Raw genomic sequence first — 27,833 nt, forward strand, 5'->3', positions numbered from 1 at the left:
TTGGATGCTTATACATTGGTATGCCACTTTAAAAATGTCAGCAGTGCAATGTCTAGTGAAAATGAACTGGTGCCGTTTATGAATTATTAATTGTAATTGTAATTTTTTTAATAGTGTCAGGCTAAAGTTATAATGCTTTGTTGCTTGTATTGATAAAATATCCTTCTTTATGAATTACTTCTTGAACACAAGGGAACGGTTCATATTACTTAAAGCGCTGTGAACCTGTCAGTTCTCTTTTTTCCATGAGCCAATACATTTTTCTTCAGTTACGAAATTATAACAGTAACCAATCGGATTCCTAACCGGCTTTTACGACCACGCCCCCTTGAATGTGTTTGACCAATCCGCTTCATGTGTGGGCGGAACTTTACGCTGCTTACAGCTGCTATCGCAAACACTGGGAAGTCAATGTCAAGCTGTCGGCCGCTGGAGAGGAGCTTTAAAATCAGCTTTATTATACAGAGGTAATCATTAACGTCTGTTTTACACTAAGATAATCAAATTGGTTTCTTTTCACTGTTTTCGTAAATGAGCTGATGTACACAATAGCAACATCACTGTATAGGATGCTAAGACAAGGAAGCTAATGTTTCTTCAAGCTTTTGTAAGCTATTGCCCTTATATTATAAGTTTACGCTTAACCGCTAAATATTGTTGTTGATAAACTTGTAGTTACAGTGTACTTTTGATTTTATTTTATTTCTTTAACATGTCTACTTTAAGAAAAGAATACCTGATTGAATAACCTAATTTCATTCAAGCAGTGCAAAGTTGTAACTTATGTGGATGCGTAGTTTCTGTGTTATGGGAGCATGAATCGTTACTGTACCTTGTTACATCAACACTGCATTAGCTACCTGCTAATGTTTTCCTGTTCTGAAACAGGAAATAACAACCCCGTGAGAAACCTGGCGGTCAAAATAAAGAAAAATATATTAAAAAAAAAAAAAAAAATCCGGCTTTAATGGTTATAAAAACTACATCCTACACCTGCACTGACATGGGCAGAGATGCAGACTGTTTTGTAAGGTTTGCAAAGGGAATTAGTCAGAGCAGTTCTAGCTTTACTTAAACAGCTTTATGTTGTTTTCTAAATCTAGAAGAGACCATATTCTGGACGAATGGTTGAGCAAAAGTGAATGCCTTACAGTGAGACAGGTAAGCTGTTTGGATCAGGAGGATTTCAGGATCAAGCATGGGATTGTCTGACTAGAGCAGATCAGAGTGAGCAGAGAAGAAAACCTTTACTCTAAACACACATAGTAAGGCTGGCAGGTCTGTAACTTTTTTCTACATAATTTAAGTCCCCACTAGCCTAGACCTATTGCAGCAGAACTAAGGGAGGGTTTATTGTCGACTGATCCTGTACAAACTTTAAGATTTATCAGAAATTACATATTTAAACCTTTTAATCTTAAAAGGCTTAGGTTCTGTCTCACGTTCTACTTTTAAATGTCCTAGGAACCACAAGTAAGCCATCAGAGTGAAGTGCACCATTTAGGTGATACGGTACTATGAGGTCTTTAAGATAAGATCGGGGCTGATTATTCAATACCTTGTATGGTCTGTCTTCACTAATAACATTTATCATAGTTATAATTTTTTATCATGATAACTATCGATTTATCATCACCTCGATTTATCAATTTATCATCGCCTCTGTCAGTGCACCCCAGGGTAGCTGTGGCTACAATGTAGCTTGCCATCACCAGTGTGTGAATGTGTGAATGACTGAATGTAGTGTAAAGCGCTTTGGGGTCCTTAGGGACTAAGTAAAGCGCTATACAAATACAGACCATTTACCATAGTTAACATTAATAATGACACTTCTTTTTCCTTTTAAGAATTTTCTATATCACCCAAAAGGGAAAATACAAAAAGGCATGGAAAGTCCTGACACCAGCTGAAATCAGTCATTAGTAATTTGCCACTTAGTGATAATTAATATCAGGGGCCATAATTTGGAAGTGGAAGGTACATAATTTCACCAGAAACAGGGCATGACCAGGTGCTCCCGCAAAGTTTAGACAAGCCTGTGAAATAAAAGGAGAATACGGTCTGGTCAGGTTACTTAGAACATTAGTGAAGTATTCAGGACTTATTTTACCTGCTGTGTTTTTGATTGTCAATGATTGCAGTATTGGCTCTGTCTGTCTTTTCTCCTTTGCGTACATTTCACAGTTGCCCTGATGAACTTGTCCTCTTCTCCCCACCGTTTTTCCAGGATCACGTCATGGTCAGGTAGGAGCGATGGGTTTTTTCAGACAACTGTTCCTCCTGCTCTGGAAGAACATCACGTACCGCAGAAGGAACAAGGTGATCACATCTTCACTACTTAGGATAAAAAGCAAGAGATTGTTTGATTCTATAAGGAAGCATAATGAACGAGACAAAGACTGCACAGTACATGAGATCATTCTTCAGTTTTCCGGTGTATACATCACCATCTGAAGTATCACAGCACTTATTTGTCAGTTTCATTGCTGGCTATAATCCTGGCCCGTAAAGGTCACTGATCGTTTGACCTACTGTTAACACCTCTTATGCTCTCCTCTTGTGCAGATCCAGCTCATTATCGAGCTCCTCTGGCCGCTCTTCCTCTTCGTCATCCTTATCTCTGTCCGTCATTCGCACCCTCCTTACAAACAGAGCCAATGTGAGTGATGCTGGGATATTTGTGTCTCTTCACAAACACGCTTACACGTCTTAAAAATGGCCTTTTGCCAACTGGTTAAAGAGGATTAACTCACTCAGAGTGAGTCTTGTGCCACACACGCACATTTGTGTTCTTGACCTGCTTTGATTAGTTCTCTATAAACATGTAGTGACATAACTGGTAACCTAAGAAAACACAGCATGCCAGGTCAGAGTGTAATGGGCAGTTAGTCTGTGCATGATAAAGTTACATCTCACTAACTTTGAGTTTAAGAAGATGTAAACTAGACCAAGTTTTACCTGATAGACAGGTGAACTTCAATTTTACTAGAACAATATACAGAGGCATTTATGGTAACTTCGTTCAAAGGATCAATAAACGTTCTGTATCAAACACGAAACCTACACGAAATGTTTCTAAGTGCCTCCACTGGACCACAATCAGTAAGGCCGAACAAAGTTAAAGTTTTACATATATATACAGCCATGTGAGAAAGGTCGTCACAGGACTTTATGCAGTTCGGTAAAAAACTAAGCCCACCCATGACTCCTTAGCTTGTAGGTCCACATTTAGCAGCAATAACTTGAAGTAATCATTTATTAATCTCTCTTAGGGTTGTGGAGAGATTTTGTCACACTCTTCACAGCATTGCTGTTCATCACCTTTAGCGTCAATAAAGGTGGAGAACTGAACAAATCACCACCTATGAAGTTGAAGTTTGTTCAGATGAAACTTTACAAACCTGAGTTGCTTCACCATCTTCTTTTTATAGAAAAGAGGCTTTCTCATGGCAACCCTTCCGAAACAAGACAAACTGTTTCAGTCTTTTTTAAATTGCACTAGCATGAACGTTAGCATTTAACACGCTAACTGAGACCTGTACAGTATGAGATGTAGCTCTTGGCTGTTTTGCAGTTTCTCTGAACATTGCATAGTCAGACCTTCCATTCAATTTTATTTATATAGCATTAAATCACAGCAACAGTCGCGTCAATGCTCTTTATATTGTAAGGTAGACCCTACAATAATACATACAGAGAAAAACCCAACAATCACATGACCCCCTATGAGAAAGCACTTTGGCGACAGTGGCAAGGAAAAACTCACTTTTAACAGGAAGAAACAGGTGGATTTGCTGGGATGTCCACTAATGGGAAGATTGTGGCACTGTTTTAACACACAGCTGAATCCTAGGATAGGATGTTAGGATTATTGCTCAGTCTAGTACCTGGTGGATGTATTTTAGGTCACTTCTACAGTATTTTCATTGTTTTGTGGCTCAGGCTGATCTCCTTTTCTTTCCTTGTAGGTCACTTTCCAAACAAAGCCCTGCCATCAGCAGGGACCTTGCCCTGGATTCAGGGCATTATCTGCAACATCAACAACCCTTGCTTCCACAGCCAGACACCAGGAGAGACACCCAGCCAAGTTGGCAACTTTAACAACTCCATGTAGGTAGATCGGAGATTAAAAACATGGCCAACCACCTAGAGTGGTGCAGTTTAGAGTAGGATCATTGCTTTAACGGTACAGTACTAGTATTCTGATTACAAGTGTTCTGAAACAAGAAAAACTGTAAGCAAAAGTATATTTTTAGAAATAAAGCAGATGGAAAAACCTCACCTGCATCTTTCAGCTCATTTGCAAAAATGTGCATACATTGCACGACTTTATATAAACACATCCTATAGGAATAGTTTTAAAATATTTCTGAAGGAAATCAGAACACTTGTCTTCAGGCAATATGACGTAAAAGCTCACAGTTTTGCATTATTTTACTGTACACAACAGTGTACAGTAAAGTAAGGCAAATTTAGGATTAGCAGGCAATATGATTGAATAGACTTGGTCTGTATACAAACATGAAGTCAGTGTTTGCTGTCATTAAGTATCACACACACTCTCAATCTCACTGTTGTTTTCCTCCAGACTGTCTCGGCTTCTAGTGGATGTCCAGGCCGTTCTGGCCTACAGTGGTAATCAGAGCTTCGCCGGCTTTCAGAAGCTAATGGAGAGCGTCCGGAAGCTGGGACAAAGAAGTGGAGCTCTGCCAAGTACTGCAGCTTGTTTCAATCTGTTGAAGCATTGATCCAAGGAATACATATTAAACTCAGGGCAAACTTTGAAGAGGGGCAGTTTAGAATTTCTTTCTTAAATGGGCACCATTAGCCAGAAAGAGTCATGAATAAGTACGGTCATTGTGGCAGAACATGAAGCTTTAGATAAAGTCAATGTTTAGCTGGGGTTTTTTTTCTTTAAGTTTAGTTGCCATGTAGCTGCGCTTTATTCCCGCTTTTCACACAAATGCAAAAACCTTTTTGTTTTTAAAAGAAATAGGGGGGAAAAAACAAGAATTTATACAAAGAAAGGAATGTTGGATTAACTTTGATGTATCTGAGCAGGCCTTACTCAGTATGTGTACGTGTGGTTTAAGCATAGCTGAATGATTGTGTCTTATTGCTGTTGTGAAAGCAGGACATAGTGATTGCTTAGCTTGCCCTGCCTCAGTCATATTGAGTTACTTCCCCTGTTGAACAAGAGACTGAATGAAAGCAGGTTGTCAGTGTTTTGTTTTTCTACAGCAAGGCAAACATTAACATGTGCTCAGGTCTTAGTTTAAAGAACCTGCTGCACTGTTTCATTTGGGTAACTGTTTGGAAGGATGAAATTAATATTTAGTTAAACCTCACAGGAGACAAGTAGAAGAGAAAAAGCAGGTTATTCTTGGTGAACCAGTTTTAGATTTCTAGATAAGAAAAGCAAAAATATAAGGAAGGAAGTTCAAATGATGAAGCCTGTATCGATGAGTTTATGTGAGCAGAAATCATACAAGCAAACACATGGAGAAAGCTGCTGCACTGTTCTGTGACCTGCAAGTCATTAATAATGAACCAGTGACTGGAACCGGGCTGATTCTATTCTGCCTCCCTGTAGCTGGTCGCATTTTAACTTTATGAGTTTGTAATTGTGTTTTTTTACTCTCAGCAGCAGGAAAAATCGTTTTTTAAATTATGATAAAGCTGATAAAATAGAAAATAAGGCTAAAATCTATCAAACACGTCAGTATGAAAAGGAAGAAACTATCGGACATTATGTGCTACCTGAAAAAACTACAAATTAACTGTTCTAACTTTAAGTTTAAAGTGTTGATACTGCAAACTCAGCTGCAAGCTCTATTCTAGATGTTAAGTGTTGAAACTAGCTTGGACTTTGATTTGTGGGGCTTTGTGGGGTTTTGGCTGTAATCTTAATCTGTGTATTTCCACTGCAGATCTCCCAGTAAAACAATACCTGAGACCAAATGAGACATTTTCCACCTTCCTCCTGACCAATGCCAGCATGTCACCTGTGAATGTGGACACACTGCTGAATGCTAGACTTAATTTTCAGGTTGGTTACTGGCTTAAATCACAAATAAACCCATTATCTGCTCTGTAGAACTAAAACTCTTTTGGCCTAAGTGGTTAATCCCTTTTAGGATTAAAGATATAAACCAATCTAATGTAAAATTTTACACAGAATAAATAACATTTATTACAGAGAGAAGAAGAAGAAGAAAGATATAATCCAAAATGAAAATAAGATTTCTGTCACTAACAAGTCTTTGAGGTGTTTGCTGCCACCAAAGTTACATTATGTGCTGAAAAGCAGTTACTGTAACTTGTTACAGGAAAGTCATGTAATTTGTGATGATATTTTAATGTAAACTGTTAGTTTTCCCTTTAAGGCATCACTGAATTTTTTTTGTTGGGTCAGTAGCAAGCTTATTACCTTTGTATTGTTTTTGTCTGATGGCCAAACATCCTTAAAAGTACGTTTTTGTCCACTCCAGACTACACTGGCTGTAGCGGAGATGCAGCTAAAGGACATGGTGTGTAATAGAAGTGTCCTAGAACAGCTGCTGACGGTGGATGGAGGAGAAACCGCCATGACTGATCTTCAGACCCAGATGTGTTACTTACCAGCTGATGTGCTGCAGGAGACCGAGCGCCTTTTCCTGTCTCAGCTCGACTTGACCAAGTTCTTGACGGTAAGCATCGGCTGATGGAGAAACCAGCGCGAAATTTAGTGAATTCAAAGCAGCACGAGTAACACGGGCCACCTCTTGTCCCTGTCAGAGAGACCGTCTAATGGCCAACGCTGGAGAACTCAGGGCCATCAGTCAGGCTGTCACCTCAGTTTCCCAGGAGCTCACTGCCCTCCTGGATGATGTAAGAGCACATTAGATTCAGTCTATATCTCTATTTTAATCACACTGGACATGATCAGTTCGAGGTGCTTCAGGACCTAAGACCATCAGACCTTCATCATTTTTTGTCGTATTTCTCTCTCACCCGTTTTCGCCCTTCATTTCTGCCTCTTCTGTGCTTCTTGTTCCTCCTTCACTTCTTTCAGATCTCCTCCCTCTCCAGTTTTGCAGACATGAGCGCGGCTCTTCGTGTCCTGTCTCCAGAAAATCGCACAGCGATGCCCAGAGAAAGTTTCAGAGCTTTTTCAAAGATCGTGTGCGGTCACCATGAACTTGACGGTGAACGCATCCCGTCCCTTAACTGGTATGAAGACAATGACATCAAGTCCTTTTTGGGCAAAAATGGCACAGAGGACGTGAATGTGGAACACAACAACAATACAAGTAAGACGCTGTGCAGTTTCTGTGGCAGGATGTTAATGGCAATATGTGCAGACAAGACCTGGCTTGAGGCCTTGATCCTTCTGTACTTCAGGGTGCACTTACACCACTTAAATCAACACAACCCCACTGAGAAACACCTGTGTTGTTTAACGATTGTCCTGCTTGGCGGGTTTTTTGCTTCCTGCAGCTCCCTTCTGTAAAAATCTGATCCAGGCGCTGGAGTCCAACCCTCTGTCTCGCATTGTGTGGAGAGGAATCAAACCTTTGTTCATAGGAAAACTCCTCTACACACCCAACACTCCTGCAATCCAGCAAGTTATGAAAGAGGTACAGCAATCTTATACTCACTGTTTTATAAACAGAAGGTGTCTTCAGACCAGGATGTTTTAGCTTTTTATCCACAAAATTCAAACAATTTCCACAGTGGTTTTTTTTGTTCCTGTCTTCCTCCCCCCAACACCAACTACTCAGGGCACGTGGTTGCCCCTCCCTGGAGGTCTCTTCCTGTTAAAAAGGAGTTTTTCCTCTCCACGCTTGCCAAGTGTATACTCATAGAGGATTGTCTGATAGTTGGGGTTTTCCTTGTGTTATTTTAAGGTCTTTATCTTACAATATGACATTATATGTAAAAAAAATTTAATTAAAAAGGAAACCTTGACTAATATTACCTTCTGTAAGATGTGTCAGACGTGACTTCTTAAGCTAACTTTAAGTTCGGTTCCGCTGAAGGTGAACAAAACATTTGAAGACCTGCAGATTATCCAGGAGCTAAATGAAGCCTGGCTTGAAGTGGGACCACAAATCAAGAGCTACATGGAGACCAGTGTGGAGGTTAAGATGCTACAGGTCAGACTTTCTCTCACTACAAGAGGAAAGAGTGAAATATATAGCATTTTTCAGTCATAATAATGTGTCTGTGTATGTGTTTGAGATAGGATTTGTTAAGGCAGCCAGAGATTGCAGTACTGGTTAACCTGCGTTTGGAAGACACACCCTGGACAGCTACACGCATCGCACGCTTCCTATCGACACCCTCTCCAGATATCCCACGGAGGCCCGGAGCACCGCTGACCTGGCTGGACATCTACAATGACATAAACCAAACTATCTCCACTCTTGCACAAGTCACAGAGGTTCTCCTCCTTTGCTGTTATTTATTTTTAAATATTAATAAAATAGAAAAGTGAAGTTTGCTTAAAGCCTAATTCCACCTTCCTTGTGATTGTCTGTTTATATCTTCCGCATGTTTTCCTTCGTCTCCTGCAGTGCTTCTCACTAAACAAACTGGAGGGGCTGGAAACTGAGGGTCAGCTGATTGAAAGAGCGCTGGAACTACTAGAGGACAGGCAGTTCTGGGCAGGTGTGGTTTTCCTGCTGCCCAACACTTCCTCGTCTGAGCTGCCCCCACATGTCACATACAAGATCCGAATGGACATTGATGATGTGACCCGCACCAACAAGCTCAAAGACCGGTACTGAGAAGTACTGTTCCTGTTATAGTTCATTGCTATCAGCAGTAGCTTATTCCTTTTAACCAACACTTTACAGCAGTTAAACACAGGGCTGCTCCTGCTGTTATTGTTTGTTCTGGATAATGCTGTAATTAATGTGTAATTAAACTAACCATACTGAGACAGCCTCATCATGAAACAAGGAAGACCTTAGGACGGTTTCTCTAGCACTTTAATTCTTGATTTCATGATTTCTTTTAACTTCAGGTTTTGGGATCCGGGTCCAGCTGCTGACCCCTTCAGTGACATGCGTTATATTTGGGGTGGTTTCGTGTATGTTCAGGACCTGGTGGAGAGAGCGGTGAGCCGAGTGCTTACCGGAGTTCGACAGACTACCGGCATCTACGTCCAGCAGATGCCCTACCCCTGCTATGTGGACGATGTGTGAGTGGCGTGCAGTTGTAAATGGATGTTGTGAACTCTCTTGATCTATAGTCGAGTTTTTCGTGTAGAGCAGCTGTAGGTGAGGAGAGAGAGTTACGCTGGATCTGAAATGAACTGAGAGGTCTCTGTTTAACCTGTCAGCCCCTGTCTCTGTGTTTCTGAGATAGCTGAATCTGCTGTCCTTGAGGGGAAACATTAAGCCATGATAACAAAGAAAATCTCTTTCATATCTCACTTTTATTCTCTTCTTTTTCAGTCATTCTGTAGATTTTTGCTTGGGATCATAAACTCGTAACTCAATTTGGGCCGAGCTTTAGCTGTCAGCAAATGGCTTCACATCTGACTCTAGAATACTTTGGTGGAGAGATGAGTTCATGGTCGACTCGGTGATTGCAAGGTGGACAGGGACCGTAGCTGCCAAACAAGTGTAAACCACTACTCCACCACCACCTTGACCAGTTGGTTTAAGGTGTTAGTGCTGATGTGCTGTGTTTGGTTTTTGCCAGATGTGGTCCTGTGCATCATGGCCAAACATCTCCGATTTGGTCTTTCCAAAGGACATTGTTCCATAAGTCTTGTAACTTTGCAAACCAGCTTTGTGCTATCATCCCTTCCAAACAAGCCACACTTGTTCCATCCTTTTCTAATTCTGCTTTTATAAACTAACTTAAGCTAACTTATAAACTAATACTAAATGTATTAGAAAAATCATTAGAAGTAGTAGAACTAGTAGTACCTTTACTAAAAAAACCTGCTGAAGAGAGAAGCTGGAGAATAAACATGGACAAAAAGATAATTATAGGCACGATCCAAACAGAGTTAAAAAAAAATGTATAGAAAAAACCCAACTTAATATTTTACAGTGAGCGTGGTTTTTGGAACCTGAGTATAATATCAGAGTGCAACAAGATCAGCTTCTTGTAATAACAAGTTGAGTGTCTGGGAGTTTCCTGTTGGAGTGCAGCTCAGGAAAACCTTCATAATTGTCACATTTTTGTGTTTAACACTTGCTGCTGTAGCCTTCCGTGTATCACTGGTTTAACATCAGCACACACATTTCGTCTTTGGTTATTTTTCCCACAGTTTTCTTCGAGTGCTAAACCGCTCTCTGCCGCTTTTCATGACACTGGCGTGGATCTACTCTGTGGCCATGATCATCAAAGGTGTGGTGTACGAGAAGGAGGCGAGGCTGAAGGAAACCATGAGGATCATGGGTCTAGGAACTGGGACACTTTGGTTCAGCTGGTTCATCAGCAGCATAGTGCCATTCCTGGTTTCTGCGGCACTGCTCATCGCTCTGCTCAAGGCAAGATGATGATCCGTCATCACACGCACAACCCTGTAGGCTGAACAGGAAAATGTGAACATCACAAAGTCTGCAGTCATATTTTTTTAAGTAATGAGAGAATTTTTCTAGTGGAAATGATCTGTGCATTAAAGTGTTTTATAGTTTCTTGTGATGACTAACATGTCTTTTTTTTTTTTTTTTTTTTTTGCAGTGGGGCGACATCTTGCCGTACAGCAACCCAGCCGTTATTTTTTTCTTCCTCACAGCTTTTGCCACCGCCACCATCATGCAGTGTTTCCTCATCAGCACCTTCTTTTCAAAGGCCAACCTGTCAGCTGCCTGCGGGGGACTCATCTACTTCGGACTCTACCTGCCTTACGTCCTGTGTGTCGCCTGGAGAGACCACCTCAACAGCACACACCGAATCTTAGCTGTAAGTAAAAAAAAATGATAGGGTGCAGTCATCAGGGAACATTTTATAGGGAAAAGGAATCCCTTAATTGTTAAATATGAGCATGGGCCTTATATGAGAGTGCTTAGTTTTATTTATGAATGTCAGTCAATGATTTAACAGGGTGTAATGTGACTGTCTGTTTCTCTCAGAGTTTCCTTTCTCCTGTGGCCTTTGGCTTTGGCTGTGAGTATTTCTCTCAGTATGAAGAGCAAGGCGTGGGCATTCAGTGGTACAACCTGCACTCCAGCCCTGTCGAGGGAGACCGATACAGCTTCACTGTCTCCATAGTTATGCTGTATGTGGATGCCTTCATCTATGCCATCGCTGCCTGGTACATCGAAGCAGTGTTTCCTGGTATGGATGTTTCCTGCTTTATCTTAGCTATGCTGTAGATATTTTACATCTGTTTATCTGTTAAAAAGTGCGAGACGACCACGGTCTTCTGTCCTGTGTCTCAAACTGGAAGCTTTTGTTTGTGTTTCACTTTATGTGTTTAGTTCAGAGACAAACTAAAGTTGTTCAGTGGCATAACATTGTAGCCACCACTGGCTATCTTTTTAAACACTGTAATGTTATCCTTTGGATGAATGTGTGCATAAGTTTGTGTTTTATACACCAGGTGAGTATGGGATCCCCAGGCCATGGTACTTCATCTTTCAGCTCAACTACTGGGGAGGTGTTCCCCTTGAAGCAGGCATGCCGATCCCCCCTGCACCTACAGAACAGAATGAAGGTACTGTTTCATTTTCCACTGCAGGTTCCCAAAGGAAGGCTCATTACTGTCACTTATCGTTTATATAAGGTGCTTTTTTAGTGGACAGAGTTTTAGTAACCTGTCATCCTGCACCGTGATGACTTTTGAGCTCAGCTCTTTATGCCAGTTTAAAGACATTCCTGGCAAATTTACAGTTTTAAGACCATTAAGTACAAATCAAGGTAATGAGATGAGACTATAAGCCAATTAATTAAAAAGATTTTAGAAAACAAGGAGACTGAAGTTGAGCCTAGACTTCATGACTTCAAGCTACCCATAATCCTTTTCAATTTGTTTTTTGTGTTCTTGCATTTGTTTTGTTGTTTTAAGGCATAATAATGTGCTGTTTTCCCTTCGCATATTCACAGATTTAATATTGCCTCTTTATACCTGTAATTAGATCACATTGAACCAGAACCCAGTAACATGATTCTGGGCGTAAGCATCAGAAATCTGGTGAAAATCTACAAGAAGGGGGGGAAACTGGCCGTAAACCACCTGAACCTGAAGTTCTATGAGGGGCAGATCACTTCTTTCCTGGGCCACAATGGAGCCGGCAAAACCACCACCATGTAAGAGCAGCTAGCTGAAAGTTAGACTGTGGATCACAAACATAATTTACATGCAGAATTTTTGGAGCTTCATTAACTGCAATGTGGTTTTACAAACAAAGCTGTGGCTGTGTGGCTTCAAATTTTAAAATCACATTAGAATAAATGGTTAATGAGAGATGTGATTGTAGTTTCATGTAGATGGCACGTTGGGTCAGTATGGTTTTTTTAATGTGTCTGATGTTTGATAGATCTGTCCTGACCGGTCTGTTCCCACCCACCTCTGGGACCGTGTACATCAAAGGGATGGACATCCGCCATGACATGGACCTCATCAGGAGGACGCTGGGAGTTTGTCCCCAGCACAACGTCCTGTTTGACATGTAAGGCCTGCTCACAAGCTCTGATTGCAACTGATTTTATGTAGCTTGCATGTAGCTTCTTAAGTGGTTATTGTAATTTATTAAATTTATTTTCCTGATTGTTTAATGAAATGAAACACTTTAATTAGGAAAGAAAACTACCAAATTATCTGTTTTGGCTAATTCTTTAGCTTATAAATCGTTTCATGTTAGCTGAAAGTCAAAAAATTGAAATTTAATGAAACTGGTTTTACATCATTTGCACTCAGGTGCCTTTTAGAACTTGTTTTTTCACTTGTGGTTGAACATAATTTAAAAAGAGACAACAACGTACACTTCACTTGGGAAGGAATTGAGCTGTGAAAATTCTCACAGCTGTCTGTAGATGCACATAAACTGTCAAACTGCATTTACAAGACTCCAAGGGCTATGTTTGTGACACGCGTCGCCTTTCATCACGTCACAATTGTAAACCAAAGTAAACGGCTAACATCATGCTGAAGTGGCCTCTGATTATCTTCGGGTGGCCCAGCCAAAGACTTAATCCCTATACACATTGATGGCGAGACCAGACGATGGCACTTAACAGATGCTTGAAGACATCTGCCAGGAAGAAGAATAAACAGCCTTTATTGAGACATGCAAGGCCCGAGCTGCAACGTGTTGAAACAACGTTCAGAATACCTTTTTTTTTTATAGTGTAGACTGTTTGGAACAGATTTCTATTAAAGAGATATTTTCATATTTTCTCCTTCTTTCAGGCTGACGGTAGAGGAGCATGTGTGGTTTTATGGCTGTATGAAGGGTTTGTCTGAAGCAGAGGTGAAGGCAGAGCTGGACACTTTGCTGGAGGATGTCGGCCTCCTGCACAAGCGACACGAACAGACCAAAAACCTTTCAGGTAAAGTTACTAGTTTAACTCCAGTGTGTTGAGACTTTATGCATGAAAAACAACAGGTTTGTTTTTCAGTCAGTTTTCTTTTCAAGCTTGAAGTTTTCCATTTGTCAGGCGGCATGCAGAGGAAGCTGTCTGTGGCGATAGCGTTTGTCGGAGGCTCAAAGGTGGTCGTCCTGGATGAACCTACAGCTGGGGTTGACCCGTACTCCCGCAGAGGGATCTGGGACCTGCTGCTCAAATACCGCAAAGGTGCTGTGAACAGTGTTTTCTGATCAGGGTTTGAGGGTGAGAAGAAAGCACATTTTAGCCAGGAGACTAAACCGTCATTTGTTGGTTCTTTGTTTAAAGATAACATTCTTCTTGTTATGTTTAGTGGGAAACATGAAACCAAAAAGCAGACTAGCAGGCAAACTTAATAAACAGTAAAACTAGCCTTTATTCAGGCGAGACATAAAAATCCAACAAGCAGCAGAAACACAAAGGCTATTGATTCAAGTGGGGTGGAAAACACAGGCAGGCAAAGATGGGATTTAAGTGCACACTAGGGTGGTTGATGGCAATGGAAGACACCAGGGAACACATCTGAAACTAATCAGGGGAAAACAAGACAAAAGAACTAAAACTAAATACAATGCACACAGGACAGGACAAATAAAACGGGAAGTAATTGAGCAAAGGAACCTTGATCCACATCTCTGTAAAGCCTGGATATGCTTGTCTTTCTTTCGAGATCTTTATTCTGAGACTTATAAGAAAATAAATCCCACTAACGTGCTCTCTTTCCCCCTCAGACCGGACCATCATCCTGTCCACCCACTACATGGACGAGGCAGAGTTGTTAGGTGACCGGATCGCCATCATCTCTCAGGGGAAGCTGTGCTGCTGTGGCTCACCGCTCTTCCTTAAATCCCAGCTGGGGTCTGGCTACTACCTCACTGTGGTGAAGAGGGAAGGACTGGACACCAGCACTCCCAGTAATTTCAGTATTTCCACCAGTACCAGCTCCAACAAGCTCCCTCCTCTCATCAAGGTTTGTTTTCATTTATATTCATCATAAAAATGAAAGCAAATTTAAAGTTTTAATTGTTTATCTATTACCTTGCTGTTATATAGTTTTTATAATTTGTACATAAGTTTAATGAAAGCACAGAAATGTGGAGTACTGAAAGAACCGTTCTCTGCTCTATGTTTCAGGACAGCGACTCGTCACTGAGTGAAGACACCGGGCTGGGAAGTGAGGATAGCAGCTCATGTGAGTGTAAACTACATTAATTGATCATTAGCAAGGTTGAGCACCAATGTAAAAGCAGACGTTTTGGTGGTTTGTTGGTCTGGAGCGAAGAAACTGCAATTATCATTTGCAGATGAGACCGAAACAAAGATATTAGCGCCACATTTGGCGAAAACAAAGCACAGCATTTCAGTACAAACACCTCATATCAACTGTCAGCACAGTGGTGGAGGGGTGATGATTTGAGCTTATTTTGAAGCCACAGGATGTGGCCATCACACCAAAAGCTTGGTCAAAACAAGACAATGATCTCAGGACAACAGAACAGCTGAAAAACTGAAGAATCGAGGCTTTGCACTCGCCAAGTCCAGACCTCAACCTGATTGAAATGCTGTGACCTGTGCATAAATGAATGCACACAAACATCAATGAACTAAAGCAATTTTGTAATAAAAGTGGGTTTAAAATTCACCCACAACAATTTGAGAGACTGATAAAGTCTTATAGAAAATGGTTATTTCCATTTCTTGCTGTTAAGCTGGTTCTACAAACTATTTAGTCGTGGGCTGTGTCCGTGGACTTCCTCCTGTTTTGCATTAAACGTCTGAAGTTGCATTTTTTCGGGTTTATGTGTAGCTTTGAATATGTAGCTTACAATAGGAGAGACTGAAAATGTTGAGTGCATGTTTGAAAACATCTTTAGAAGCAATTTAAAATCACATTCATCATCATCTTCATGGCAGATTTGGCAGCTTTGCTGTCGCTGGTTCAACACCACATCCCTGGTGCCAGACTGGTGCAGGAGTCTAGACGTGAGGCGGTGATCAACCTGCCACAGACGGCCGCCAAAGACAGCAGCCTGGCCATCCTACTGATCGCACTGGACCAGAGACTGACTGAACTGGGAATCAGCAGCTACGGGCTGTCAGACAGCACGCTGGAGGAGGTGAGACAATGTTACAGTTACATTTCCCAGTTACATCACTGAAAAATATGAAACTAGATCAGTGAGTGCTTGGTTGTGATAAAACTAGTATAAAAATCTCCTATTACACAGTAATCAATATAGTGAATGCACGGTCCACAAGGGTGACATAAAAGTAAACGGATTGAATGGCGTATTATCTGTCTCTTCAGGAAGGCTGGATATTTGTGGAGCTGCCGTGCCAGTAACAGGCTTAACATTAGCCTTCGATTAGCACTGATAGCAGATTTGTGGCGCCTGATAAGTCACATTTGCATGATTTACCTTCTCACTCTCTGCTCCTTTGCAAGGTTTCTGGATGCTCCCTTCACTGCCACCTGCTGTCTGCAGCTTACACCGTTAAGAAAATGCCTCAGTTTGAACTTAAAATTGCTTTGGCTGAGTTTTTATAAGAAACTCCTGCAACAGAGTGGAGTATCAAATGTCCTTTAAGACATTGTAGATTTCCACTGTTTCCACAAATAAAATGTTGTGGGGTTTATTTATTGTTTCTTTGTTTTCGTTTTCACACTCTTTGAAAGAGTGCCTTGTTGCGCATGTACGGAGGATTTAAATAGAAAGTATTTTGCAGATCTTTCTGCGGGTGGCCGAGGAGACAGGTGTGGACACTGAAGCAGAGGTGCAGCCTGAATCACCCCACAGCCAGCAGCCGTCAGGACAGGGAACTGATGGCCATCCTCTAGATGAAGCAGAAACAGGTGTGTGTGTGTATATGCACACAATCACACACATATCATGCACATGTAAGTGTTCTGTTTCCCCTTGTGACTGTTTGTTTCCAAAATGCTGCCAGGAAGGAAAAAGCCTCATAGAAAAGGTACTCTCAGCTCGCAACTGGCTGAAAATAATTATTAGATGAGATTGATTTTTTTCAGTAGAATATAAGTGAAATGCAAAAAAAGTAGACTTAAATTATGACATTTCAGGTTTTTTTTTCTCTGGTTTATTTGGACGTGTCTAGGTCCAAGTATTTATCAGTTAAATGTACATTAACAGTCCAGGTTCTCACATTGTGTTTTTCTTGTCAGCAGAACCTCAGGAGACAGACCTGCTGAATGGCGATGGCCACGGTGGGGTGCCTGCAACTGGCTGGTGGCTGACATGGCAGCAGCTGAGAGCGCTCTTCATCAAACGCTGGCTTTACGCTCGGAGGAGCCGTCGGGGAATCTTTGCCCAGGTTAGACTATCTGTCAGCAGCTGACTAAAATATCCACCCACTTCTACCGCTATGCCTTTTTCTTTGAAATTAGCTGCTTGTCATTAGCTACATGTTGCAGAATGATAGTTATTCTGAAACATAGACGGATATCTTTAAGGACGTCTCGATTTGTGCCTCAGATCGTTCTCCCTGCTGTATTTGTGCTGATCGCCCTGCTCTTCAGCCTTATTGTTCCTCCTTTTGGGAAGTACCCTGCCCTACAGTTGCATCCCTGGATGTACGGCGAGCAGTACACCTTCTTCAGGTACCCCACATTGAGTCGTAACTGCCTACAAAAGCTCCCTCGGCATTTTGTTTCTGTTATTGAGCATATTATTGAGGAATTCTTTCATCTGTGTTTTTATATTCACAGCAACGATGATCCTGGAAACCCAGCCATGGAGAATCTGCTTGAAGCTCTCCTTGACCAGCCTGGATTTGGTACCAAGTGCATGGAAAAGGAGGACAACATGACGTAAGATCATCCCATTGAACTGGTTTCAGTGGTATTTATGGAGGCAGTAGTAAAGATAGAAGGACTTGTGGTGCTGAGACATGATGATGTTAAATACAGTGTATTAGGCACCAGAAAATATTTATTTTCCTTACACAGATATTACTGCTGTGGCTAAAATGCATGCACGTTTTCCTCAGGTTTCCAGAAAGTGTCGGTTTTAGTTTGGTTACAGAGTGGTTAGACAATATAAAACCTCCAGTGGCATTCAGCTGAAATTGCATCTCTCTATAAGTAAACATATAGATTTGAGTAAATCTGCATACTTTTTTTAATATTTTCACTGCACATCGATGACTATGACACCAAAACTGTCTTCTCCCTGCAGGGATCCTCAGTGTGAAGCTGGGCGGGGTGGTTTATTCATGAGGCCACAGTTATCTTACTCTACCTGGGACATGTTCAGCAGAGGCAACTGGAGCAGAGACAGACCCTCACCTGAATGTCAGTGCAGCACAGAAGACGTCTACCGAATGCTCCCCGAGTGTCCTGAGGGTGCTGGAGGGCTTCCGCCTCCACAGGTCAGCGCGGGCTCAATCAGGACTGATTTACTGTAACACAGTGATCAGTGATCCGATCTCTGCACCATCAGAAAATATCACCAGTTAACTCATAACAGAACCAACATTATCTGAATTTTTGTCATGAAATGTTTGTTTTCGTTAAATACTGTAGACTATGTCTGTACTGTACTGGACCCCAGTGCTTTCAACTGACCCATTGCAGTTTTTTATTTTTCAGATTAAAAGGCCGACTGGAGACATCCTGCAAAATCTGACAAGTTATAACATCTCAGATTACCTGGTGAAGACCTACTCTCAAATCCTTAAGAAAAGGTACTTCATTAACTCAATACAATAAAAATATACATATAGCTATTAGGGGTGCAACGATACACAAAATTCACGGTTCGGTTCGGTTCGATACTTTGGTGTCACGGTTCGATATTTTTTCGATACAAAAAAAAATGTTCATGCCTTTTTAATTTGTCATTTATTAAAATTATAAATATATATTTTAACTCAAAAGTACAGTTTTTAAATTTAATGTTGCTGAAACAAAAGTAATTAAAAAAATAAATATATCAGTCTGATTGAGGAATCACTCATCTTTGGAAAAGAGAGTTTATTACAGAGAAATGGCTCTTTCCAAAATAAAAGTTATACTATACGCTTCTTCTGGGCTATATTCTCAGCAGCATATTGTAGCGGGTCAGGGCTGTTCGGGGTTCTGTTTGTATAGTTATGTTTTGTTTATGTTGCCATAGTGACGGGTGACGCCCTCTCGCTGCGACGGTGTGTCCTTCCGGGGTCAGAGGGCGCCCTGTGTGTTGTTGTTATTGCTGTGCGGTTGCCACGCTGAGCAGTTAGCTAGCGGCAGTGTTCTTCTGCAGATGTCAATAAACGGCTGTGCTCCCTGGCTAGCTCACGGGAAGCAAGACCAAACGATACCTCCGTCTCCTCGTTGTCTGAGCTCGCCACATTGGTGTCAGAAGTGGGATGATGGTGGCACCCCATGTTCTGACCCGAGTGACTTTTCCCCCGCCGGTCGTGACCAGCCGGTGCGCCAAAAGAAGGCACCTGGACATTTGCAGTGTGAAAGCAAAAAACAAGCGCAAATTCAAACGCGATTTCAATATGTCACATATTGACAGGGCTCACCGATGCCAATGACATAATTACCCAGCTACATTTCCGAAATAATGCAAAAGCATTGACATATATTTTTCTTCCTACAATAGCCCGACGGGCAGGGCAGAGATAGATTTTGGTAGCCCGACTGGAAAAATCGCTAGCCCCGGGACGTCGGGCTAGCGATTTTGCGAGCCCTGTGTTACAGGCATGGCCCTTTAAGGATGAAGCCTGATGGGAAATGTATTCGGGATGTGTGTAGCGGGACTGCCTGGTGTGTGTGTGTGTGTGTGTGTGTGTGTGTGTGTGTGTGTGTGTGTGTGTGTGTGTGTGTGTGTGTGTGTGTGAGAAGAGAGAGAGCGGAGAAGGGGGAAAAGTAACGGTTAGCTACAGAAGAGACGGAAAGAAAATAAATAAAAGGAATATAATAACTCCCTCGACAGCCAGAGTTATGTCGGCGATGCTCGCTGTGAGTAAACTGTTTCAGCCCACTGTACGCGGTGTTCGTGCCTTAGAGAAGAAATAAAGTTCGGTGAAGCAGTTTCCTACGCCTCCTTCGATCTTTTTGCTAGCGGAGTTGACCTGTATAGTAAGCTGTTGCCGGCTACGAGTCAGTTACGGAACCTTCAAGTAACTGCCAGAGGTTTCCTTACTACGGTTCGGGGCCGCGGATCTGGCGCGGTAACACCTGTATCTGATTGAGGAATCACTCATCTTTGGAAAAGAGAGTTTATTACAGAGAAATGGCTCTTTCCAAAATAAAAGCTATACTATACGCTTCTTCTGGGCTATATTCTCAGCAGCATATTGTAGCGGGTCAGGGCTGTTCGGGGTTCTGTTTGTACAGTTATGTTTTGTTTATGTTGCCATAGTGACGGGTGACGCCCTCTCGCTGCGACGGTGTGTCCTTCCGGGGTCAGAGGGCGCCCTGTGTGTTGTTGTTGTTGCTGTGCGGTTGCCGCGCTGAGCAGTTAGCTAGCGGCAGTGTTCTTCTGCAGATGTCAATAAACGGCTGTGCTCCCTGGCTAGCTCACGGGAAGCAAGACCAAACGACACCTCCGTCTCCTCCTTGTCTGAGCTCGCCACAATATTAAACATATCAGGTCCCCATAAGGAGAATCATGTGCTAACGGCTGTCTAAATGACCCGGGTAAAGTTTGTAGCATGCATGCTTGTTGTTTTTGTCTGCTTCCACTTGTCTTTGCAATAGGATGATGTCGGCGTAAATGTGCAGTCATATTCGTTGTGTTCCCACTAGTGCTGTCAGCGTTAATCTCTTTGAAATGACGTTAACGCCACAACACGGCAAGTCTCCGTTAATGAGCTACCCCTGCATGGGGCTAGACGGCTAACACGTTAACGAGCTAACTGCGCGCTAACACACTAGTTCCCACCCATGTAATTGAGCATTGCGTGGCACATCCAACATACTGTTTTACTTTAGTCCATGACCAAAATAATTCCAAACGCCAGATCTGAATGAGGGTGGGGGAAGTTCAATTTGCCATGTTGCAAGGGGGAGCTTAACTCCTGTCTCGCTAGCTTGCCCTGCTCTCTTCCTTCTGATGATGCTGTCTGTGTTGAGTGCTCAGTGGATCTGCGCTAGACAGTGCAGCCTAGGCGGAGTAGTCGAACGCAGATTCACTGAGCGCTCAACACAGACAGCATCGTCAGAAGGAAAGTTGATAAAATAAATTGCAAATTTTGTATTGTTTGATACATATGCATACCGAACCGAAAGCACTGTATCGAAAGGTTCAATATCGATACGAGTATCGTTGCACCCCTAATAGCTATCATTAATTTTGATCCCAATTGACCGAACACTTCACAGTATTCATAAATGTCTTCATAAACTTTGACTGATTTGCATTTTTCCATCATGAATATAACTCTGTGATCGCTTCTCTCTCTCTCTCTGCCTTTAATAGCCTAAAAACCAAGAAGTGGGTGAATGAATTCAGGTAAGCTGTTAAATTACACCAATATACAAAATATCTGCTCTATTTAACTGTGATATTTCTTTAAATGCTTTGAACTGTTTTAAATGAACTCAGTTGAACCACCTTTGTATTATTTCTAAAATGTATCACAGATACGGAGGCTTCTCCCTCGGAGGCAGAGCTGTATCTCAAACCCAATATCTCCAAGACTCGGTCATGGCCATCAGGACTCGTTTCCGAGTCCCACAGGTACAGAGAGCCTTAAGATGAGTGCTTTAATAAGACTAATTCCTTTTTCTACCTTTACAGAGAGAAAAGCAGGGAAAATGGAAGTAAAATATTTAAAAGGGCTGGAAGTTCTACTGCTGGTGCCAGGAAAAGCTAGTCCTGACCAGAGCACCAGCTAATAACAATAAAAAGCCTCACCCACCATCCCCCATACCACATGATTCCCCATTAAAGCCGTCAACACAGAGTCTGCTTTTTGCTTCATCACAGAACAGTTCACTGGGAAACCTGCTGCACAGACTCCCAGAGGTCTTAGGAGGGCTGAACAGTGAAAACAATGTGAAGGTAAATGAGCGTCTTTTTATCTGTCTTTGTGTCTTCTGTTTGTTTTTCCCCAGACTTTAAAGAAAGCGATGTAGGTGATGCGTCCAGATATTTGTGTCTGCTCAAACGCTCTCTTTTCTGTGCTCAGGTGTGGTACAACAACAAAGGCTGGCACGCCATGGTGTCATTTGTCAATGTGATGAACAACGGCCTGCTGAGAGCGAGTCTGCCGCCAGGTCCTGAGAGGAGGAAGCACGGCATCACTGCCTACAATCACCCACTCAACCTCACCAAGGAGCAGCTCACCGAAGTAGCCATGTTAGTTCACTGCTGTGGAGAGTTCAAGTTGACCAGTTTGGCTCTTGTGCTCGTTGTATTAGTTCTGTTTATGTGAGGGGGAAGATTAGAGTGGATTTAAACTCTGCACTGTTGTAAAAATTTTATTTATTTATTTTTTTAAATAAAGAGGTCCACAGTCCTCTGATGTGTTTTTCTCTGCTTTCTCCTTCAGGATGACTACATCGGTGGATGTCCTGGTTTCCATCTGTGTGATCTTTGCCATGTCCTTCGTGCCAGCCAGTTTCGTCCTTTTTCTGATCGAGGAGCGAGTCAGCAAAGCTAAACACCTGCAGTTTGTCAGCGGGGTCAAACCGATTCTCTACTGGCTGGCCAATTTTACCTGGGACATGGTCAGTACAGCTCGAGATAGAAGAAGTTAACTGTCCTCACTCAGACAGATTTGTATGCATCAGTGTAAGTCAGGAAGTTTCATCAATCCATTTACTACTGTAGAGGGTACTGTCACTGTAAAGACCATTACACACAGCATTGAGCGATAATGAGCTGGTCCTGATGTTTCTGAACAAGACAAGGAAGAAACTGAGATTTCACGGTTTGATCCAGGAGTTGCAGCTGTATCACGGTGCTTTCGCACACATTTCAGGATGTCGGTGGGACAGTTTGAGCTCTCGTTGGCTTCCACATCTGAGGAAGCAGAGACATAAGTTCAGAGACCTGATTGACCTGGAGAAGCGTCTAGCTGTGTGTCTGAAGTAAAATAGTATTATTTTACCGTTTGTGGATCCAATACATGTTTTGAGCTACGAGTGCTCTTGTTGCCAAATGCAGTGGTCAGATTGATCAATGCTGTTTATTCAGACCCAAAGAAATCAGAAAATTCAAGCTCAGTATGAAAAAATAAATGTCCAGGGAAATTACTGAGCATGAATAGTTGCATTGAGAATCGTCCCAGAAACATTTTTAACACGAAATATTTGTACAGATTTTACATGTCAGGTGTGTAAAGGCCTTTAGACTATCATCACATACTTGACTAGATAAAAATCCAGGCTCAGGATAGTTTTCCCTTTTTTCTTTGTTTCCAGTTAAACTACACCATTCCTGCTATCATGGTGGTGCTGATTTTCATCAGTTTCCAGCAGCAGTCATACGTTTCTGAGACCAACCTGCCCGCTCTTATCCTGCTCCTCCTGTTCTACGGGTGGTCCATAACCCCTCTTATGTACCCAGCATCCTTTGTGTTCACTGTCCCAAGCACAGCTTATGTATTTTTGACCTCCATCAACCTCTTCATTGGAATCAACGGCAGCATCGCCACCTTCGTCCTGGAGCTGTTTGTAGATGAGGTAAATTTTACGCAGGCGTGAAGTTCAATTACTTCTTCACCTGTGTTCTAGGAATAAGTAAGGCATAAATATATGTAAATAACAGTAACTATGCTTTTAACCCTCTTGTTTTACATTTTCTTAACTAAGGAAATGTTCCTTAAAATATTTCTCTGCAGTAGAAACATAATTTTGTTTAATGCACCTTTAACTAATACATCATGTGAATGATTTTGTCTTTCCAGTATCTGAACGAGGTGAACAGAATCCTGAAGAAGGTGTTTTTAATCTTCCCTCATTTCTGTTTGGGACGAGGACTTATCGACATGGCCAAAAACCAGGCCATGGTGGATGCTTTCAAAAGGCTGGGTACATATTAGTCAGCCTCAAAAGAGTTATTTGCTCATACATCTATATTTAGTCTTTGTAAAAGTATAAAAAGGTATAGAAATACATATGTAATGTCTTTCCTCCAGGTACCAAACCAAGCCTGGACCCCCTTCAGTGGGACTTTGTAGGAAAGAACCTTTTTGCAATGGCAGTAGAAGGTGTCGTCTTCTTCATCTTTACCATACTCCTTCAGTACAAATTCTTCATCCGCTACAGGTAAAAATCTCTTTTTTAACCTTCTCTGCACTCGTTTCTCAGGTTGTTTCCCTTTTCCTTCCTCTTATTGCTGCCGTGCAAGTGTGTCAGTTTAATGGATAGAAATTCTGAAATCAAATAAAAGTGGGATCTGTGAGTTGGTTGCTTGTGTGTTTGTTCAGGCCTTGGTGGACTAAGCCTGAGTTGCCTCCTCTTGGTCCAGAGGATGAGGATGTTGCGAGAGAGCGAGAGAGGGTCAAAAGTGGGAAAGCACACTCAGACATCCTCACCATGATCGACCTGAGCAAGGTACAACGTGCAGGAAATGTAAACACTGAACTTGTTTAGGTCACTAATTAACTCTACTGCAGCTAAATGTTTCTCATTCGAGAGACTCTCACTGATGAGCTGTCCTCTTCCTACACTGACACTGAGTTGTGAATTTCAGCTTAAAAGTGTAACAAATAAGCTTCTTGTTGTTCAGGTTTATAAAGCCGGCAGAAAGCCAGCCGTAGACCGTCTTTGCCTCGGGATTCCTCGCAGCGAGGTGAGGGATCTGCGCACCAGTGATTGTGAAGACACACACACCACCTTTGGCTATCAGCTCTGTGTTCTTTATCCATGTAGTTACAGCCACATTATCACAGGGACTGTTTTATGATATTGTAAATGCAACTTGAGGTACTGCTTTTCACCACTGTAACTGCTGTTTATACTTTCACATGTAGTGCTGCAGTTTCTAAAAATATCATCGTTACTAGTAATGGACCTTCTACTTTTTCTATAGTTGCTTCTGCTAGTAAAAGCCTCTGTTATCTTATGACTTAATAACTGAGCTGTGTGTATATAAATAGAGATGTTTGTAGCATGCTGCTCTTATGTCTCTGCCGTCCAGTGTTTTGGGCTGCTTGGGGTCAACGGAGCTGGGAAGACGTCAACATTTCGGATGCTGACTGGAGATACACCTGTCACTCATGGAGAGGCTTTCCTCAGCCAGCACAGGTACAAAGCATGTCTGCTGCAGTGACTTCAGCCGCTACAGAACTACTATTGTACCAAACCACAGACATTGCATCAGCTATTTCTCTGCTCTCAGTGTGCTGACAGAAATGGAGCGGGTCCACCAGCTGATGGGTTACTGCCCACAGTTCGATGCCATCAGCGACCTGCTCACAGGTCGAGAACATCTGGAGCTGTACGCCCGCCTGCGGGGGGTGCCAGAGGAGTTCGTCTCTAAGGTGGTGTAAAATTCCCAAGCTAGAGTTTTATGAAGGAAGATATGCTGAAGAGTTGGTGTTTTTATTTAGCTAAATATGTGGCCATCGTAAAAATCTAGGTTTTGTCATCTTTAAATGTTATTTCAAGAGGTGAAGTATCAAGTTTGGCTACAGTCAGCAGTTTCTCTGCTGTTCTCTAGGTGGCACAGTGGGGTGTGAAGAAGCTGGGGCTTACTCAGTATGCAGACCAGGAGGCTGGAGGCTACAGCGGGGGCAACAAGAGGAAGCTCTCCACAGCCATCTCCCTCATCGGGTCTCCACCTGTCATATTCCTGGTGATGATTCAGCCTAATAGAAAAGATGCAGTTATTATTGAATGACCTTCATCCTTAAAATATTTCTAACTTATATCTCACTCCATATCTCCTCTATGCTCCCCCAACACCTTTTGTCAGGATGAGCCTACCACTGGCATGGACCCAAAAGCCAAAAGATTTTTGTGGAACTGCATTCTCAGTGTCACCAAAGAGGGAAGAGCTGTAGTGCTAACCTCACACAGGTACCAGTCTGTTCAGCTTTATTTCATTCCCGATGGAGTTTTGTATTGTAAAGGCAAAATATTTACTGCCGTCTCTAAATGTTTGTATTGTCAGCATGGAGGAGTGCGAGGCACTTTGCACCAGGATGGCCATCATGGTCAACGGCAGGTTTCGGTGTCTTGGGTCTGTGCAGCACCTGAAGAACAGGTAACCAAACGCTAGTGCTGTGCGATACAGCAAATATAGGCATACGATCCGATACCAGCTAAACAATATCCACTTACCTCTACGAAACGCTGCACTTCTCCCTGATTTAATGTCTGGTGTGTTGTCTACATTAGACAGGCTGAAAGTGCATCCTGTAGTGTTTTGCATTTCACCCCCAGTTCTGACTTAATACTGAAAAAAAGTACTGCAAATAGCCTTGACCCTTTCCAAACGGAATGTGAACAAATTCGTGAAGAGGTCAGGATCAGAGAAGTTTATCTTCTCATGTAATAGTCGTGAATCACGTGCTTCGTTCCTTCCCGTCTTTCAGGTTTGGTGATGGATACACCATCATCCTTCGTTTGGCAGACACCAAATCGGACCCCGACTCGTGTCCCGTCAGCACCTACATGAAGGAGTGTTTTCCTAGTATTGAGCTGAAGGAGCGGCACCAGAATGTGCTACAGTACCAGCTACCTTCGCACGCCTGCTGCCTCGCTCGAGTCTTCGACGTGCTGGCAAACAACTACGAGGAGCTGGGCATCGTTGATTTCTCCATTTCACAGACCACGCTGGACCAGGTGAGAGCTGTGATGAAGGTTTAAAACCTCTTTAGTGTTTTGGAAAATTACTATTTCTGCAAAATGGGTGGTGTAAGTCTCATGGCCTGTGATCCCATGTAAGTGGAGCCAAGTGATTCTTTCTTAGTGATTTTCGCCACATGTGGCGCTGCGATACCCAAACTGCCAAATCCCACTTTAAAGCTTGGTCATAATTAAACAAGACTTGGGTCAGTAAAGAAAGAATAAGTCTCAGTGATACTAAAGCCCCTTACCTTTTGTAGGTGTTTGTCAACTTTGCCAAGGATCAGACTGATGACGACTGCCTCACAGATGTGGTCGTCAGTAACGGGACAGCACAGCCAAACGCACCCGAGCACAGAGTTAATCCTCCCGTCAATAAACCACAACCACCAATCGTTCCTCCTCAACCAAGCAAGAGTCCACACCTGCCTGGGAAATCATCTGACAGCAAGTCAAAGGCGGGTAAGCCGAAAAAAGAAAAATCTAGCAAAGGCAAATCTGGCTCTGTGGCAATGCGCGCACTACCACAGCCAGAGGAAATGGCCCGGGAGGTAGCTAAGGTGAGCCGCAGGGCCAGCACTGAATCAGACGGCAGTAACAGCGGTGTTCAGGGAGAATCAGGCAAATCTCGTGGGTCGAAACGCAGAGCAGAGAGTTCCAGCAAAGATCCCTCGGTTCTCTTTATAGTCGGCGGCGGCAACTCAGAGGAGAGCACGCTATGAAGCGGACTGGCACTAAACGAGCGGACCAAAGACAAACAAAAGCTTCATCTTCCCCTCCGTATGTCATTTGAATGCTGCAAAGTCTTCACAGGGACATGAAAAAAAAAAAAAAAAAAATGAGCACTTTAAAGTCCATCAGTAAGAAAACGCCAGTGGACAAGTGGACTGAAATGTTACTGTCTGAGAAAAACAGAGTAGAAGCTTTAAAAGAAACAACCGAAGGTCCTTTGTGGTAATGACTTCGGTGCCTTGCTCAGTTCTTTCATCTGTAACTCTTTACCCTCCACAGCGAGTAAAATAAGTACAGAAAGCATCAGTTTTCTGAGTAAATATATTTCTAAAGGTGCTGCTGACATCCTCACCAGATGACAGTAAAACTATACCATATCAAACAATAGATGTCCACAAATTATGTTGTGTGATAATGAGAAATTACACAGGGAAAAAGTGCTGAACAGTTACTGAAATGGATTTAATACTTTGTTTAAAAAAAAAAAAAGGATGCATATAGGCCATCATGGATGAGTGCATCCACATTGTACCTGCTGATTTCAGGTCTTCTTGCAGATCTTGGAGAACTCTTCTGATCATCCTTTTCGCTCCTCTGTCTGGAGTCTTGCAAAGAGCCACTGGTTGTGACTGGTTTGTGGTGAAATTATGTCCTTTCCGCTTCACGATTATGGCCCCAACAGTGCTCACTGGAACCGTCAGTAGTTTAAAAATTCTTCTGTAACAATCCCATCAGTATGTTTAGCAACAAGCATGTGAAGGTCTTGACAGATCTCATTGGTTTTACCCATCATGAG

The 27,833-nt window shown here is 42.4% G+C and overlaps 1 protein-coding gene and 1 long non-coding RNA gene across 3 annotated transcripts; one reads left to right on the top strand and one right to left on the bottom strand.

Moving 5' to 3' along the window:
- The first annotated feature begins 186 nt into the window (after positions 1-186).
- Positions 187-27,512, top strand: abca7 (ATP-binding cassette, sub-family A (ABC1), member 7). Of its 2 annotated transcripts, none has more exons than XM_040033410.1 (49): positions 187-467; positions 2,228-2,319; positions 2,566-2,659; positions 3,969-4,110; positions 4,589-4,713; positions 5,931-6,049; positions 6,492-6,689; positions 6,778-6,870; positions 7,055-7,292; positions 7,480-7,619; positions 8,022-8,138; positions 8,228-8,425; positions 8,559-8,764; positions 9,011-9,187; positions 10,271-10,493; positions 10,687-10,908; positions 11,079-11,283; positions 11,549-11,662; positions 12,084-12,255; positions 12,486-12,617; positions 13,358-13,497; positions 13,606-13,743; positions 14,286-14,524; positions 14,689-14,746; positions 15,469-15,671; positions 16,282-16,408; positions 16,504-16,527; positions 16,739-16,887; positions 17,049-17,173; positions 17,282-17,383; positions 17,751-17,943; positions 18,164-18,258; positions 20,985-21,017; positions 21,149-21,245; positions 21,495-21,569; positions 21,697-21,866; positions 22,060-22,237; positions 22,934-23,194; positions 23,419-23,542; positions 23,650-23,779; positions 23,941-24,067; positions 24,243-24,305; positions 24,654-24,760; positions 24,855-24,996; positions 25,176-25,310; positions 25,431-25,534; positions 25,629-25,721; positions 26,053-26,302; positions 26,566-27,512. In XM_040033410.1, exons 2-49 carry the CDS (start codon positions 2,254-2,256, stop codon positions 27,025-27,027), a joined length of 7,125 nt encoding a protein of 2,374 aa, XP_039889344.1. In that variant the 5' UTR covers positions 187-467; positions 2,228-2,253; the 3' UTR covers positions 27,028-27,512. The 2 variants fall into 2 exon arrangements, with proteins under 2 accessions (XP_039889344.1, XP_039889336.1); XM_040033402.1 differs by lacking the exon at positions 187-467 and adding an exon at positions 494-1,161 and having other exon boundaries at positions 16,742-16,887.
- LOC120734611 lies at positions 20,967-27,833 on the bottom strand. Its single transcript, XR_005696048.1, has 3 exons — positions 27,570-27,833; positions 25,211-25,323; positions 20,967-22,532 (listed from the first exon to the last, which is right to left on the bottom strand). It is a non-coding gene; the product is annotated as an uncharacterized LOC120734611 (long non-coding RNA).

Source organism: Simochromis diagramma, unplaced genomic scaffold (assembly GCF_900408965.1).
Source record: "Simochromis diagramma unplaced genomic scaffold, fSimDia1.1 OVJJ01000334.1, whole genome shotgun sequence".
NCBI classification, from domain to species: Eukaryota; Metazoa; Chordata; class Actinopteri; order Cichliformes; family Cichlidae; genus Simochromis; species Simochromis diagramma.

Bases quoted from the DNA above. Each gene is read 5' to 3' on its own strand.
- abca7 (XM_040033402.1), top strand. The intron at 2,660-3,968 runs GTGAGTGATGCT...CTTTCCTTGTAG, and splicing joins TCCTTACAAACAGAGCCAAT to GTCACTTTCCAAACAAAGCC. The intron at 24,761-24,854 runs GTACAAAGCATG...CTCTGCTCTCAG, and splicing joins GCTTTCCTCAGCCAGCACAG to TGTGCTGACAGAAATGGAGC.